This window comes from Notechis scutatus, chromosome 13 (genome assembly GCF_049901735.1).
Source record: "Notechis scutatus isolate UNSWTSFEM ecotype Mainland chromosome 13, rNotScu1.2, whole genome shotgun sequence".
Lineage (NCBI taxonomy): Eukaryota > Metazoa > Chordata > Lepidosauria > Squamata > Elapidae > Notechis > Notechis scutatus.
In genome coordinates this window covers 814560-828822 of record NC_142021.1, presented here as the reverse complement: position 1 = coordinate 828822, position 14263 = coordinate 814560, and the positions used below count along the sequence as shown (strand labels likewise).

At 49.5% G+C, this 14263-nt stretch overlaps 1 protein-coding gene across 2 annotated transcripts; it reads left to right on the top strand.

Annotated features, from left to right (window-relative positions):
- The first annotated feature begins 9623 nt into the window (after positions 1-9623).
- On the top strand, positions 9624-13696 carry FICD (FIC domain protein adenylyltransferase). 2 transcript variants are annotated; one of them, XM_087942536.1, is made up of 3 exons: positions 9624-9792; positions 10241-10597; positions 11383-13696. In XM_087942536.1, the coding sequence occupies exons 2-3, from the start codon at positions 10267-10269 to the stop codon at positions 12483-12485; spliced, it is 1434 nt and encodes a 477-aa protein (XP_087798662.1). In that variant the 5' UTR covers positions 9624-9792; positions 10241-10266; the 3' UTR covers positions 12486-13696. The 2 variants fall into 2 exon arrangements, with proteins under 2 accessions (XP_087798662.1, XP_087798661.1); XM_087942535.1 differs by having other exon boundaries at positions 9781-9834.
- The last annotated feature ends 567 nt before the right edge of the window (positions 13697-14263 follow it).

Sequence of the window (14263 nt, the reverse complement as noted above, 5' to 3'; positions counted from 1 at the left end):
ATCTATCTATCTATCATCTATCTATCTATCTATCTATCTATCTATCTATCTATCTATCTATCTATCTATCCATCCATCCATCCATCCATCCATCCATCCATCCATCCATGCTGCCTGGGGAATTCTGGGAGTCGAAGTCCACTCATCTTAACGTTGGGAAGGTTGAGAAACGCTTCCTCTCTCCCTCCCCTCCTCCCTTGTTTTTGTACAGTGGCATTGTACTTTCTCCCTACCGAATTAAAACATCCCCATTTCTGAATGCTGCAATCAATTACCCTCGTCTCCTCAGCTGCCCCCCCCCCGCACACACGCTGGGCCCTCGGTGGGATCATGGTGATGAATGGGGAATAACAAACGCGTTGTCACCTGAGGCAGCAGGATAAGCACGGAAGAGAAAACACTCTGAGCAGCATCCCATAAATATTCAGAGATTTTTTAAATATACCGTCCGATCTTTTGGTTACTGGAATTTATTACCATAAATCTCCTCCCTTCGAAGGGGTTTGCATGCATCCTCCTGCCCTACAAAGCAAAAGCGAGAGACCTTCAAAAGGCTGGTTCTATTTCGGAGCCCTGGGGGAGGGGGAGAGGGTTTGCATCCTCAAAGGCTCCAGGACTACAGTTCCCGGGAGCCCCACAATTTATAAGTTGGTGGCCTCAGGTCAGGGAGGGTCTGGAAATGTTCTGGGTGCGGATTCCCTCTCACACACTTCATGGGGCCCCTTGGAGCCCAGGATGCTTCGTTCAAATTTCAGAAGCAAAGCTAGAACTTTCCTCGCTCCAACCTGGGTGGGGATTCACCTGTTGAATGCATCCCAGTTTCTCTCTTCATCTCTGGGGCTCTTCACTCTCCTTGGGCAACCAGGTGCATTTATGCCCAAGGCTGAGAAGCCACGTCCAAATTCATGGCCTCATCTGGAAAAATCCCCAGAGAAGAACCGTACAAACCTTAGCAACTTTAGCATTTCACAGTCGGCCAATGTGACTTTCCACCTGAATCTACACATAAACCAGAATAAAATTACTCTCGCCATGCAATTTGGCAGTGCGATTTTCATTTTAAAAATACAGGGGGAGAAAAATACACATATACTATTGTTTGGTGAATGTTTTACCAGGATAATTCTGACTAAGGTTATGGAATAGAAATCTCTCCCCTAAATCCCCAAAGGAAAGTCACTGAAACTAGCAAGCACTTTTCCAAAGTAATTTTGAGGTAACCAGTTGGGGTAACCAGAGGGGCGCTTCAGTCTGACTTTGGGGGCCTTTAAAGCTGAGATCGGCACGGTTCCTTGCCAAATGATCCCACATCCCTCTTAACCCATGCAATTAAAAATACATTCACATCTAGCTACAGGCTCCACATTCACACAATCAAATCCCAAGAGATCCTCCCCGCAAAAAGGAACAAAAGCAAAACTGCATTCACACAGAGAGAGACAGAGCACCATTTCCTGTTGTGTTTTTCCCATCTCCCCTGGCCAAGAAGCAAAGGCAATAATTTTAGGTAATTTAATTAGGTTTTCCTCTGCTTTATGCCCCGTGACACAAAGATGTAATGAAATTTCAAAACGCAGTAATTTTACCCCCAAACATTATTAATACTGCAACAGGGTGGTTGGTAGCCACACATCAATTTACCTCCTTTGCAGGCGCGTGCAGGATTCTCCCCGCCCTTCCCCAAGGATAGTTAACGAGGATTTACCTTGGGTGGAGAGGGGATGAGGGTTTGAGACAGAGGCTGGGGGTCTCATCTGCCTCCTCTGCTCCCTTTTCTCCCCAGGTGGAGGGAGGGGAGTCTGGGGGAGGGGTATTGGGAAGCAGCAGGGATAAGGGATTTTGGATGCTGGTCCACTCCTATCTTGGAGACCTTGCGGTGATTCCAGGGTCTCAGCTTGGCCAGGCTCAGCTCCGCTTGAGTTCCACCAAACCTTCTAGAGTCACGGAGGGCTTTGGCCAAGGACAGGTCCCAACTGCAGCCAAAAGGCTGGGAGTCAGGGGAGTGACCACACGAGGGGCTTCAGAGAACCCAAATCAAGACTGAGGTTGACATTAGAACTTAGGAGGGCCACACATCAAGGGGCAGACCCAATGGAGGAGGCAACCTCTCTTGAGGTCTGTTCAAGAGGAACTCTTGCCATGATCCACCTGGATGGAGTGGAGCCAGCATCGAAGCAGGAAGCCCGGTGGCTGTCCAGGCAAGAAGTTAACAGCGGTTTAGCACTTCCCACCCAGCACTTAAGGTTCTCTGTTCAAATCCTGACATCCTGAGAAGCTCATTACTGATGGTTGGGAAAGATGATGTAATTCTTTGGCTTTGCTTCTTGGCTCCTTCCCTGTCACCATCTCTGCTCTCAGGCTCCCCTTGGACAAAACCTTTTCTGTTTACAATATTTGTAAATGCCACCGACTTCTTCTCGGGCGTTTTCCCCTCCAGAGTAAACAACGGCTGAACAAGACCACTCTGCACTGCAGGGAAGTCAGAGGCTCGTAAGAGAAACAGGTAACACCAATTGACAAATTTGGTACAGCACAGCCCAGGCTCTCCTCGTAGAGGTAACACAGATGTCATCCTACCATAGAATTTAAAACTTGGATTGCATTAAATATTCTCTACTTCCCAGCATCTCCGTTTCTATTCAGATCCACAGCGCTTTTCTCATCCTCAGCAAAAGATGTGAAAGTCTGCTAAAATAATTTGCACTGTGGTTGAACGAACAGTGTATCTGTGGAGCCCCCTCAAACGCTTGGCTTTCGACAGGCGACTCCCTTGGGATCCAGGAAAAGAAGGGGGGAATGTAGTGGACCCCTCTTTCAGCCCCTTCCTCAAACACGGAGAGACCCCATAAAAGACCAGAGTCACATACATCACTGCATGCGCCAATGGCAGCTGTGGAGAATCCAGTAACTGGAAAGTCTGTATAAATCAAGAGAGCCTGGGCAGAATGCCGCATCAATCCAGCAGTGAGTTTTCCTTTGCTTTAGGAAAACAGTCCTTGAGAGCTGCCCGTTGGGCCTTGCTGAGCCCAGGGCAAGACCCGCCCACCTGCACCCAAAACCTTCTGGGGGGGGAGTCCCACAGCCACGCCCAGCTTGCCTCCCCCAGCAATTGGCCTTATAAAAAAAATTGGTCTAAAGTTTTGCCTTTTGCACCACAAGCTTGATAAGCCTAACTGACTGGATCAAGAGTCCGTTTGGTGTCGTGGTGAAAGCCTCAGGCTAGAAAAGGGAGGCCCCGAGTTAACAGATAACAGATCATCAGAGTTGGAAGGGACCTTGTAGGTCATCTAGTCCAACCCCCTGCCCAAGCCACCTCTGACAGATGGGAGCCCAATCTCTTCTAGCCCTGCTTGCCTTGGAAACTTGCAGCTTTCCTCCTTTTCCAAAAGGTCCCTCGTGGTTTCATCTCCAAGGCTTCGTGGTGATGGGCCACGAAAGAAAAAGAATCTTTGATATCGTTTAACTGAGTTTTGAGACATTTAAAAAAAGGGACAGGATCTGGAAAGTTACGCCTGTCAGGGAAATGCATTTCTTGGAAGTCTTTAGCTCTGGGGGGGGAAGTGGAAGAGAGACTTTAAAGAAGCAATTTAAGAGTGAAATGCGCCCCACAAATTATGCCTTGCGCTGCTCTGGTGTAATTAGCGGAGGGTTTCATCACAGACAAATAAGGGGTGTGTGGGTGTCGATGAGCTAATTTGTTAATTAGTGGGAGCCTGATGGCGACATGCCTCCTCTGTAGCCAAGAGAGAACGGCCTCTCCTCACATTTCGTCAGCCCGTTTTGGGTGTTCAAGTTTGGCCAAAGAAGCCATCAAACACTTCGGGAAGGAAATGAGATTTGTGGGATCCAGGCCAGGCCTTCCTCAGAGCGACTTTCAAGGTTTTTTGGGGAGGGGGGGGGTATTCACAGCTGGGGGTGCACTTTGGATGCTTTTGGTCAAGGGGGAACCATCTGGCCTTCAAAAAAGGCCACAAGTAAAGACATTGCTCCCCTGCAGCCTTTGCCGTTCACTGTGGTAGACTGCCCCTGGAACCTGGAGGTTCTATGGTGACTAAGCATTAATGCCTTGGGACAGGAGGAAAGGGAGTTTGGCTGTCGGGCAAGCTTGATATATCTTTGTGGCACATTAAATAAACCAGCAGGATCTTCCTTTAAAATACAGATTGAACAGATGTTAGGGTTGTTGTTTTTTCCCCCCTCCCTTGCTTAAAAAAAGAAAAGAACAACAGTTGATGTCTTCTTCTACCCAAATATATATCCATTAATCTGGGCTGAGTGCCCTACAGCTCTCTCAAGATATTCCTCAGAAGTCTCATCAATGGATCAAAAAAACAACCAGATGTTCACTGGCAGTTGCTCATTTGAGTCTGTCAAGAGTCCTGGCCTAGATTGACGGTTTGGACAAATCAGACCGGCTGAAGGCACAATGGCTTGAGAAGGTGCCAGGGAGATTGAAAAGCAGGAGGTGCCAGAGTGATCTGGGGGGAGAAGAAGAAAGCCCCTCCCCAAAAGCTATGAAGACCATATACCAGGGGTCCCCAAACTTGGCAACTTTAAGACTTGTGGAAGTTGCCAAGTTTGGAGACCTCTGCCACATACAGCAGTGAGAATCCCGCCTCGCACATAAGGTGTGTAACTAAGTCATTAAAAACAAGACCTTCTTAAGTTTTCGTGTAGGCCTGAATTCGTGTAGGCCTCAACTCTTAATTCACACACTAGACCCAGTCGAGAATGGTCCAACAACTCAGCTCAGCCCAATTTTCCTAAGAGAGGAGAGAACATAGGCCAAAATATTTCCGAGCTCCACCCTCCAGCTGCATCAGACTATCAGAACATCTTCCTTGCAGTTGAGCTGACTTTCCAGCCCTGATCTCTTGACACCCACGATGTGGACTAGAATCTTGATTGCTTTTTTTTAAAAAAAGGAAAGTTTAAGATCTGAAACCACTGTGCCCCTGGGAGTTTTTGCCGCTGCACATGTGAATATCTCAAAGGAGACGCCTTAAAGGAAAGAGGACAGAATCTCTTGCAGCCATGGATTAACCCCAGAAGCAGAAAAACTGTCTGCCCCCCCCCCCACACCCTAAAAAGAAAGGAGGAAAAATTGGGCAGCATCAGGCAACCTCCTCCTCTCTGATGTCTGAAGCAAAGGAACCTTCCCTCCCTTCCTTTTGGCTGCCATGGAAACCTGGGGAGGGGGAGTTAGAAATATATAGGGTAACTTGCTTTAAACTCGTTTGCTTCTATTTTTAACCACACCAGAGGAAGGAGAAGGTGGGTGGGTCCCTGCCAGCCTGGTTGGGAAAAGAAACGGGTTCTGTTGGTGTGAACGTTCCCAGAGGAAGCACAAGAATCTCCATTTCCCGGACTTGGGTGAGAAAAACAGAAATAACACGGAAGCTGGTTTTTCCTCTGATCCCATTCCCCTTCTTGCTGGAAGGACTGACCCAAAGAGAACTGAATACCCTTAGTCCCAAACAGGCTGACATTGTATCTCAACAAATCATGGTTTGTTTGCTTGTTTTCTGCATGGCCAGCCCAGAGCTCTGAAAGCCACCAAGTTGGAGTCATTTTTAGTGAGAGGTTTCAGGGGGAAACTTCATTCTCCATATTCTCTGCCTCTGGCACAGTCCTGGGGCTGAGGGGAGAGTTTTCCCCAGCTCGCCAATCAAACCGAAGCTCCTCCGAGGCTTTCTTTGCTGACAAGGGATGATCCGGACAGGGAAAGTGTTGGGGCCGAACCCCCAAAGGGTTCCACGTGGAGAGGAGATCACAGAGCCCCCCCGAGGCACCTGCTGTGGAAGCAGCTGTCAGGCACCTCGTAGAGAAACTACAGTGACAAGAGATGCTGGGGGACAACAGATGGTCTTGGAAATGAAGGGGAAAGAGGGGGCTATTTAACACTCCCATTCCTCCTCCTCCTCCTCCTTCTTGCTTCCCTGGTGATGTCAAAGCTACGGGTGATACGCAGCACCCTAAATCCACCAGGTCCTCTCACTGTGACAGCTGCCAAGATGATGGTGTTGTTATGGTGTTTGGTCACCCAGTAGGCCAGATGCTTAGACTGGATTTTTGACCTCCGATCAATGCTTTCCCAAGCTATTACTATTCATATTGTTTGAATTGTGGGGTCCTCTGAGCGTAGTCGTTTTCCTATAGACCATGTTTCGTTACCCAGCTAGTGAACGTCATCACCACCTAATACTGATGATGTTGCCTAGTTGGGTCATGAAATGTCTGCAAGGAAACAACCAGGCTCAGAGGGCACCAGGCAACCCTGAGCGACAAAGATTCTGTTCTATTGGTCCTGTTATTTGACTTGGCCATCCATTGGGGCAGAAATAATGAATTTTTAAAAGTCTGCAGGCTTGGCCTGGAGTTCTGTATGCAGCTCTTAATCACAACCACCTTCCAGATAGGCTTGTGGTATCCATTCCTTCCAATAAGGGTAAATGACAACTTGTTTTTTTATTTAAAAAAAAAACAGAACAAGGGACCCACAAAAGTCCAAACCACAAAAACTTCCTCTTCTCTTATTTCACCTCATTTATGGAAAGGACCTTTTTTTTCCTTTCCTGTGCTCTTAACAGGCATTTGCAGCTTATGTCTTAATGATGTATTTGCCAGCTAATTTGAGCTTCCTCTTAATTTGATCAGACCTCAGGAGCTAAATCAATTTTGCACTTCAAGCATCCTGAGATGAGGATTATTGGATAAATGCGGGGCTGCAATGAAAAGCTTTCTTCCCAATTAGGGAGATTGCTTGACAAATCAAAACTCTGGAGATGGAAGGTGAGGAGGGTTCTTCCGTAGGAGCTGCTCCCTATTTTATAGCCAATTCAGATGATCCTAGGGGCCCTCTCGGTTTCTCCCAATCCCAGAACATTCCTCTCCTGTTGCCGTTTTACTGAATAATTCTCTCATCTTTTCATCTGAAAGGCACTCAGAATAAATAAGCCAAACAAGCAAATATATATATTGAAAGAGATGATAGACTGAAGGAAAAACTGGAGAGTCATTTCAAAGACGAAAGCATTCGTGGGTAAAACAAAAGCAAATTATGTTTTGAATTTTCTTTTTTTTAAAAGCATAATAGAAAAAAAAATAATGTGCCTTTTTTCTGAAGAGATGCATTTGTTTTTGGCTGAGTGCTAGAGAGAAACTTATGGCAGAGCTGAGAACAGCAAGGAGAGCCACTACATTGTCTTTATAACCAACGGCAACTGCAGCAAAAAGGCAATTTATGATGGCATAAAAGTTATGCAAACGTCCTGCAATAAACAGCACGATCCTTCCATAAATATGCCATTATATTCTTGAGGATTGGGAAGGTGAAAAGGCCAGGGTGACCACAGCCAAAAGCCAAGACAAGTTGCCAATTGCCAGGTGTTGGTGGCCACGGCTTCTGTCCAAGGTGCTGAACTGCCTTTTGCCAACTCTGGTTATCAAAAAAGAACCACCCGGGTTTTCTTCTCTGGAACATCTCGTTGATCAAGGTTCAGTTGAGCAATTCAACATTTTGCAACGTGTCCCTCTGCTGCCATTGGCTGAGCACCAGATTTCCAGGTCTAAGCCTGATTTGCAGTCTTAAAAATCTCACAGCAATATTTCCCCCCCACCCCCTGCTTTCTGATGGATAGCCAGGTCAAGGGAAACTGGATCTGTTGGTGCAGAACATTTCCAGTAGTTAATAAGCTGTAACTCAAGAGTCTGGCAGGGCAGGTCTCCCAGCTGAGACTAAGGACATTTTCTGCACTGGGCATCTCATAGAATCTTAGGGCTGGAAGTGGCCTCAGAGATCATGTTTATTTATTTATTTATTTATTTTATTTATTTGATTTGCCAATTGTTTACAAGATAATAAGTATAAATGTATACATAGTTGTGAATACATGAAATGGTTACATATAAGAAAAATAAAAGAATAAGAGAAACAATAGGACAGGGACGGTAGGCACGTTGGTGCGCTATGCACGCCTCTACTGCACGCCCCCCTCTGTAGGGGTAGTGTAGGGTAGGTGTAGTGTAGTCCAACCCTCTGCTCAAGGCAAGTCAAGGTTTGGCTGCCTCTCCCAGATAGAGTCAGACATTCGTAGGTGTTTCACCCTGGTGGGCACAAGGTCATTGAATCACAGGTCCTCCGTTCCACATCCAAGCCAACAAACAGAGTCAAGGTACTTCCTAAATAGAAGGGGAGGGGGCAGAAGCTAAAATGAAATGCCCCCTGACTGGCCAGGGACACAGAGAACCACTAACAACTGGGAAACTGGGACCATTACCAGAAAATCTCATGCTTTGGCAAAAGATATTTGGCAAGCTGATCTTTCCGCAAACAATAAACAGATCAATTATTGGATATCCTTCTCTCCATTAGAGGAGCTGGAGACAGATAAATCGGAGGCAACCACAGGTTCTGTGGTTTTATTTGTTCTTTTCCCTTAAGGAAGAAAACCCTGCACATTTGAAACATGTCGTGGGTCAGCCTGGCAAGTAAACGAATGGTGGAGTCTAAGCCTTTTCCCACAATTAATCCACCTGTCAATAAGTGTCATTATTTTTAATTCCCTCTCCTCTTAGGGAAAACAGTCAAGTCAGCTGACTCAAAATCCCTGTTCTGGTTGTGGCCAGGTAGAGAAGCTGCTTGGTCTCTTGCCAACCATTTTCACTGTTATGGCAATGTCAAGATCCGTAACAGGAGAAGCTTTAGGAAGCGGCTCAGCGAATGCGAGTCTCTGCTGCCCTCTCTCGGCAAGGGACTCTGCCCGGCTGCTGCCCGGCCTAAAAACTCCCCACCTGCAGCACCAATTTTGCTCTGCTTAACCTGCAGGTGGAGAGGAAAGCTTTGCCAACCGGCTCCTTTGCACTTCCAAGCAGTGTTTTGATTCCTTCTATTCTTGTTTCATTAGCTGTTTAAATATAATTTGGTACCATCAAGCAGCTATCTTTTTTTCTATATATATTTATTTAGAAACAAAATAAGAACATCTACTTTCAACATGATACGTGCATGCCACAAATCATATAATACACATATTTCAATATGTATTAATTGCTGCAGTGGTTTCATTCAATAATCAATCCAGCCAAGGGCCCTCCTTAAAAAGAAATAAAAAGAAAGCGACAAAGACGCGGATTTCATCATAAAACCGAGTCTCTAATATGAAGAAGCGCGTCTTTCTCCGCTTCTGACGTGCCACAGGGCTCCCGTGTTAGCCTTGGCAAGTCTGGGGAAATGACGTCATAAGATTTCAGTTTTCCGGATGTGACGAAACACTTCACTTCTTTGCCCAAAACTAACATGGCCGCTGCTTCCCGCAGCGGAAGTTGTCCTATTTGGAGCGAGTGGCTTTGGGGCCGCCCCGCTCCCCTTCTTGTTCCCCCGCCAGAGAAAAGTGGGGCAATTTGCGCCCCAAAAATGTGGCGCACCCTCCGCTCCCCCACTCCGTCTCCTTGACAACGCACTTCCCTCTTTTTTTTTTTAATCCGTGCGCCCCGCCTCCACCTCCTCCCCATTGGCCCAAAGCCGCCTTCTCCGATGGACGTGGAGATAAGCCAATCGCGTTCCTCCACGAAGTCAAGCCTCTCGGGCCTTGCGTCCTCGCCTCCTCCCTCGCCCTCCCCGAGAGGAGGCGGGGCACGGAGGGAGATCGACAAGCCGGAGCAGCCAATGGAAGGAGAAGAGGGGCCCGTCGGTGAAGTCGGGGCGGAAGAAGTGAGCTTCGCGGCGGCCAATCGAAGGACGGGATAATGAGGAAGGGCGGGCTGAGGGGCGGAGCCGGAAGAGAAACTTTGGTAGGGGATGGAGGAATGTGGGGCAGAGGGAGCCGGCTCTGGGTAAGGGCGGGAAGGTGGGGAGGGAAGGAAGGGGGTCTTTTAGAGGAGGGGGGAAGGAAGGAGTGCGGGGGCAGATCTGGGGAGGGGTCAGACTGGGGAAGGACCAGGGGGCAGAGGAAGGGGGAGGGGTAGATGGGGCATCCTGGAAAGGGGGGAGGGGGGACCAGGCTGGGGGAAGCAGGGGGTCCTTTGCTTCCAAGGCCTAGTTCAGGGGTCTCCAACCTTGGCCACTTTAAGCCTGGCGGACTTCAACTCCCAGAATTCCCCAGCCAGCAAAGCTAGTTAGCGGTGGCTTCCCCAGCCACGACCCGGGTCTGATGGGTTGTGTGAAGGGGGCGAGGACTCGGGTGGGTGGGACTCCCTTCTAATCCCCCCCCCTTCCTTCCTTCCTTCTTTCTTTCCGCAGGTGAGACCCTCCAGAAGGATGATGCGATGCCCGCTGTGCCTGGCACCCAGATGAAGCTGGTGTCCATGGCAGCCGCGGTGACGGCGGTGGAGCCAGAGCTGAAATGGGTCTCCCTCTGGCTCCGGGCCCGTTGGCCGGCGGTGCTGGTGGCCCTGCTGGCGGGCCTGCTGGTGGTGCTGCTCCCGGTGCTGCTGCTGGAGGGCCAGGTCCAGGCAGCCCTGAAGGGCTGGGCCTTCCTCCGGAGCAAGCTGGGGCTGGGCTACGTGGGCATCGCCACCTACACGGGGCAGACCACCGAGCTCAGCGTGACCTCCGGCGGCTTGGAGCTGATGGTGCTGAAGCCCAAAGTATCCCCAGGTTTGTCCCTGGAGTCCTGCACTCCGAAAGAAGCCCCGATAAAGGGAGAATGTTTGTGGGTTGGAATGAGGGCTCCTTGGTGGCGATGTTACTCGCACGGATGAAGTTGCCTGGTTGGGTTATGAAACGTCTGCAAGGAAACAGCCCAGCTCGGGAGCCCCCAGGACCCCTCCTCCTCTCTAAAGACGGCCTTCCCAGTAGGGCTGTTTCTGACATCTGGAGCCCCCTTTGATATGTGCTTCGTTTCGGGGGTGGCTTTTGTGTGGTGCCTTGTTAGGTTATAAGCAAGCAGTCTCACTAACAATCTCCCTCCTGCTATCTCCTCTGTGCTGACATGGTGGGACTTCGGTTCCCAGAATTCTGACTGAGAATGTTAGGAGCTCCTTCTAAAGGCATGCAGAGGAGGAAGGGGAGCCCAAGCAGAGACCACCCCTTATTTGGCATTTTGAGAAGTGCCGTTTCCTTTCGTCGTTCCTGAATTTCTTAGCCAGCTGATTTCAAACTCACCTTAACTTTGGGTTTCTGAAGGTGCCTCAAGAAACTGCGGGAAAGAATCCATCAGCTTTTCAGTACAAAGCACGGGATAACCCAAGCTAACTGAAACAGCATGAAATCCAGTATCTACATCAGGGGTGTTCCAGCATTGCTGGCTGAGGAAATTCTGGGAATTGAAGTCCACGGGTCTTAAAGTTGCCACGTTGGTGGACACCCCTAATCTAGATGCCTCTGCCAGATGCATTGCTGAATAAACATGTGGCTCCTAACGGGGGTTTCCTTCATTTCAGAGGGCAGATTGGAAGCCAAAGCGGCGCTACACCAGGCGTTGGAGATGAAAAGACAAGGGAAGCGTGAGAAGGCTCAAAAGCTCTTCCTGCACGCCCTCAAGATGGACCCCGACTACGTGGATGCCTTGACCGAGTTCGGCCTCTTCTCCGAGGAGGAGAAGGACATCATTCAGGCCGACTATCTCTACTCAAAAGCCTTGACCATCTCCCCCCACAACAAGAAGGCTCTGGTCAGCCGAGACAGGACGTTGCCGCTTGTGGAAGAAATCGACCAGAGGTTCTTCAGCATCATCGACAGCAAAGTCCAGAAGGTCCTGTCCATCCCCAAGGGCAACTCTGCCCTGCGGAGGGTGATGGAGGAGTCCTACTACCACCATATCTACCACACGGTGGCCATTGAGGGCAACACCCTGACGCTTGCCGAGATCCGGCACATCATCGAGACGCGATACGCCGTTCCCGGGAAGAGCCTGGAGGAGCAGAACGAGGTCATCGGCATGCACGCCGCCATGAAGTACGTCAACACCACCCTCTTGTCTCGCATTGGCTCCGTCAGCCTGCCCGACATCCTGGAGATTCACCGGAGGGTCCTGGGCTTCGTGGACCCCGTCGAAGGGGGCCGGTTCAGGACTACCCAGGTGTTTGTCGGCCACCACGTCCCGCCCCATCCTCGCGATGTGGAGAAGCAGATGCTGGAGTTTGTGCAGTGGATCAACTCCGAGGATGCCATGGGCCTGCACCCGGTCGAGTTCGCCGCGCTGGTCCACTACAAGCTGGTGTACATCCACCCGTTTGTGGATGGCAACGGGCGGACCTCCCGGCTCCTGATGAACCTGATCCTCATGCAGGCCGGCTACCCGCCCATCACCATCCGGAAGGAGCAGCGGGCTGAGTATTACCACGCCCTGGAGGTGGCCAACGAAGGAGATGTCCGGCCCTTCATCCGCCTGATCGCCAAGTGCACGGAGACCACCCTCGACATGCTGCTCTTTGCGACCACGGAGCATTCGGTGGGCCTCCCTGAAGCGCGGGATGGGGGCGGCGGCGGCAGCAGCAGCAGCGCAGGTTGCCAACAGACCATCTCACTCAAAACTCGGACTTGAAGGCTGGTAGCGAAGGGCGCCCCCTGTGGGAGGGGAGCTGGGAAAGCACTTTTTCTGTAGAACATTTCATTTATTTATGTCTTAATATTAAGTTAAACCGTTTGATGCAGTGGCCTCTCCATATTTATTACCCCCCAAATGGCCCCGAGTAACCTGTCTAATTTTATTGCAAAAGGGGACCGGCCAGAGAGCTGCTTCTCTGGCTGGCGGCGTCTGGTCAAGCAGGACTGCTTCAAAAATCCAAGCCACGGTCAGCTTTCTGGCTACAGAGTCAGGTATGGAAAATGTGGCCGTTCCTTTACCCGGCCAAGCCTGGTTGAGTTCATTGGTGTCCTTAGCGAACTGATGCAGTCTTGGGATTGGTTCGGTTTGCTAGTCCATGGGGAGGAAAGGGGGAAGGAAACGTGTGTAAATCCCACGAAGCTGCAGTTTCACCTGCCCCCCCCCCAATTTGTTTGTGGCAGTTTCGCATCTAAAACCAAACCAGCTTCCTGCCTGCCAGTGCCTTCCTAGGGACTTGACTTGTCCTGAATGGTGCCTTAGCTCTTCCCCAGCACCCTTTCCAGCAGAACCACTCCAGAAGGTCTCAGTTCGGGCCAGAACCTAAAGAGAAGTCTGTGGGCTTTGGTCTAATGCTTAAAAGCAAGCCAAAAAAAAAAAAAAAAAACCTCAAAGAAACTGAATACGCAATACCACTGCAGAGTCTTTTGGAAGTTGGAGGCTTCCCATCTTACCCTCCTATAACCCCCGTTTGCTGGTTGGCTCTGGTGTGATATTGTCTGTGGAAAAAGCTTACCCAGCCTCAAATACTGAAAGGCGAATGGCTCTTTAAACTCCTCCTCCGATAGCACTTTACGTTTCTCCCACTTGGAATGTACAAGCGTTGCCTGAGATTTCAAAGGAGAAAAAGGTTTGAGATGGGGGGGTGCTTTTTGTTAAGCTGCAAACTCTGCACACACAATGGCTGCCCCTCTTCTGCTCCCCCTCTTCCTGGCTCCCCTCTTGCCATCTTGGTTGCCCCGGAAGAACCCCAAGCGTTGGGACAGGCGTGATCCAACCTTAAGTCGGTCCAGACTTCAGGGAGGGGACGGCTGCCCTTCTTAGGCAAGCCAGGCAGGTACAACCACAATGCAGTGTGTGAAATACGAGCAGCACCTGACAGTTTTGCAAAGTGTGCATATTGGGTTGGTTGCAATAAAGATTTTCCTGAACTCTGGATTTTCTTTTTTTTAAATGAGGACTGCACCTTCTCCTCACAGCTCCCAGGTATGCAAAATTAGTGCCGTTCTACAGGCACCCATAAATAGTTAACTCAAAATAAAGATAGGCAGCACTGGAATTTCATGTGTGATGTTTAGTTTTCAAGTAACGGAGCAGAATTGTCTATTGCTGTGAGTTGCTTTTGTGAACGAGGGATTGGGTGGTTTTTTTTTCAGGCCCTCCCTGCTTCCTACTCCTTGTTGGCAGCAATCCATAGCATGCCTGCATAACGCAGAGGTGACTCAGGGATTGCTCCTTAACCCAGATGCTGAGGTAGGACCAATGCACGTGGGAAAGCCAGTTAACCCCTTCGGGCACCCAGGCCCTGCCTATCTACAAAATAGGATTATTGGATTTGAAGTCCTACAAACAGAGTGACGGAGGGTCCCCCTAAGAATTGTGATTAAAGGTTCAAAATGCAAAAAAAAAAAATCTTTAAATACCCTAGTATCTTCTCTGTTTCTGCAAACAGCCCACCCCTCTCATCTTGATTCAGCAGGTCAAGCAGGCAACAACTC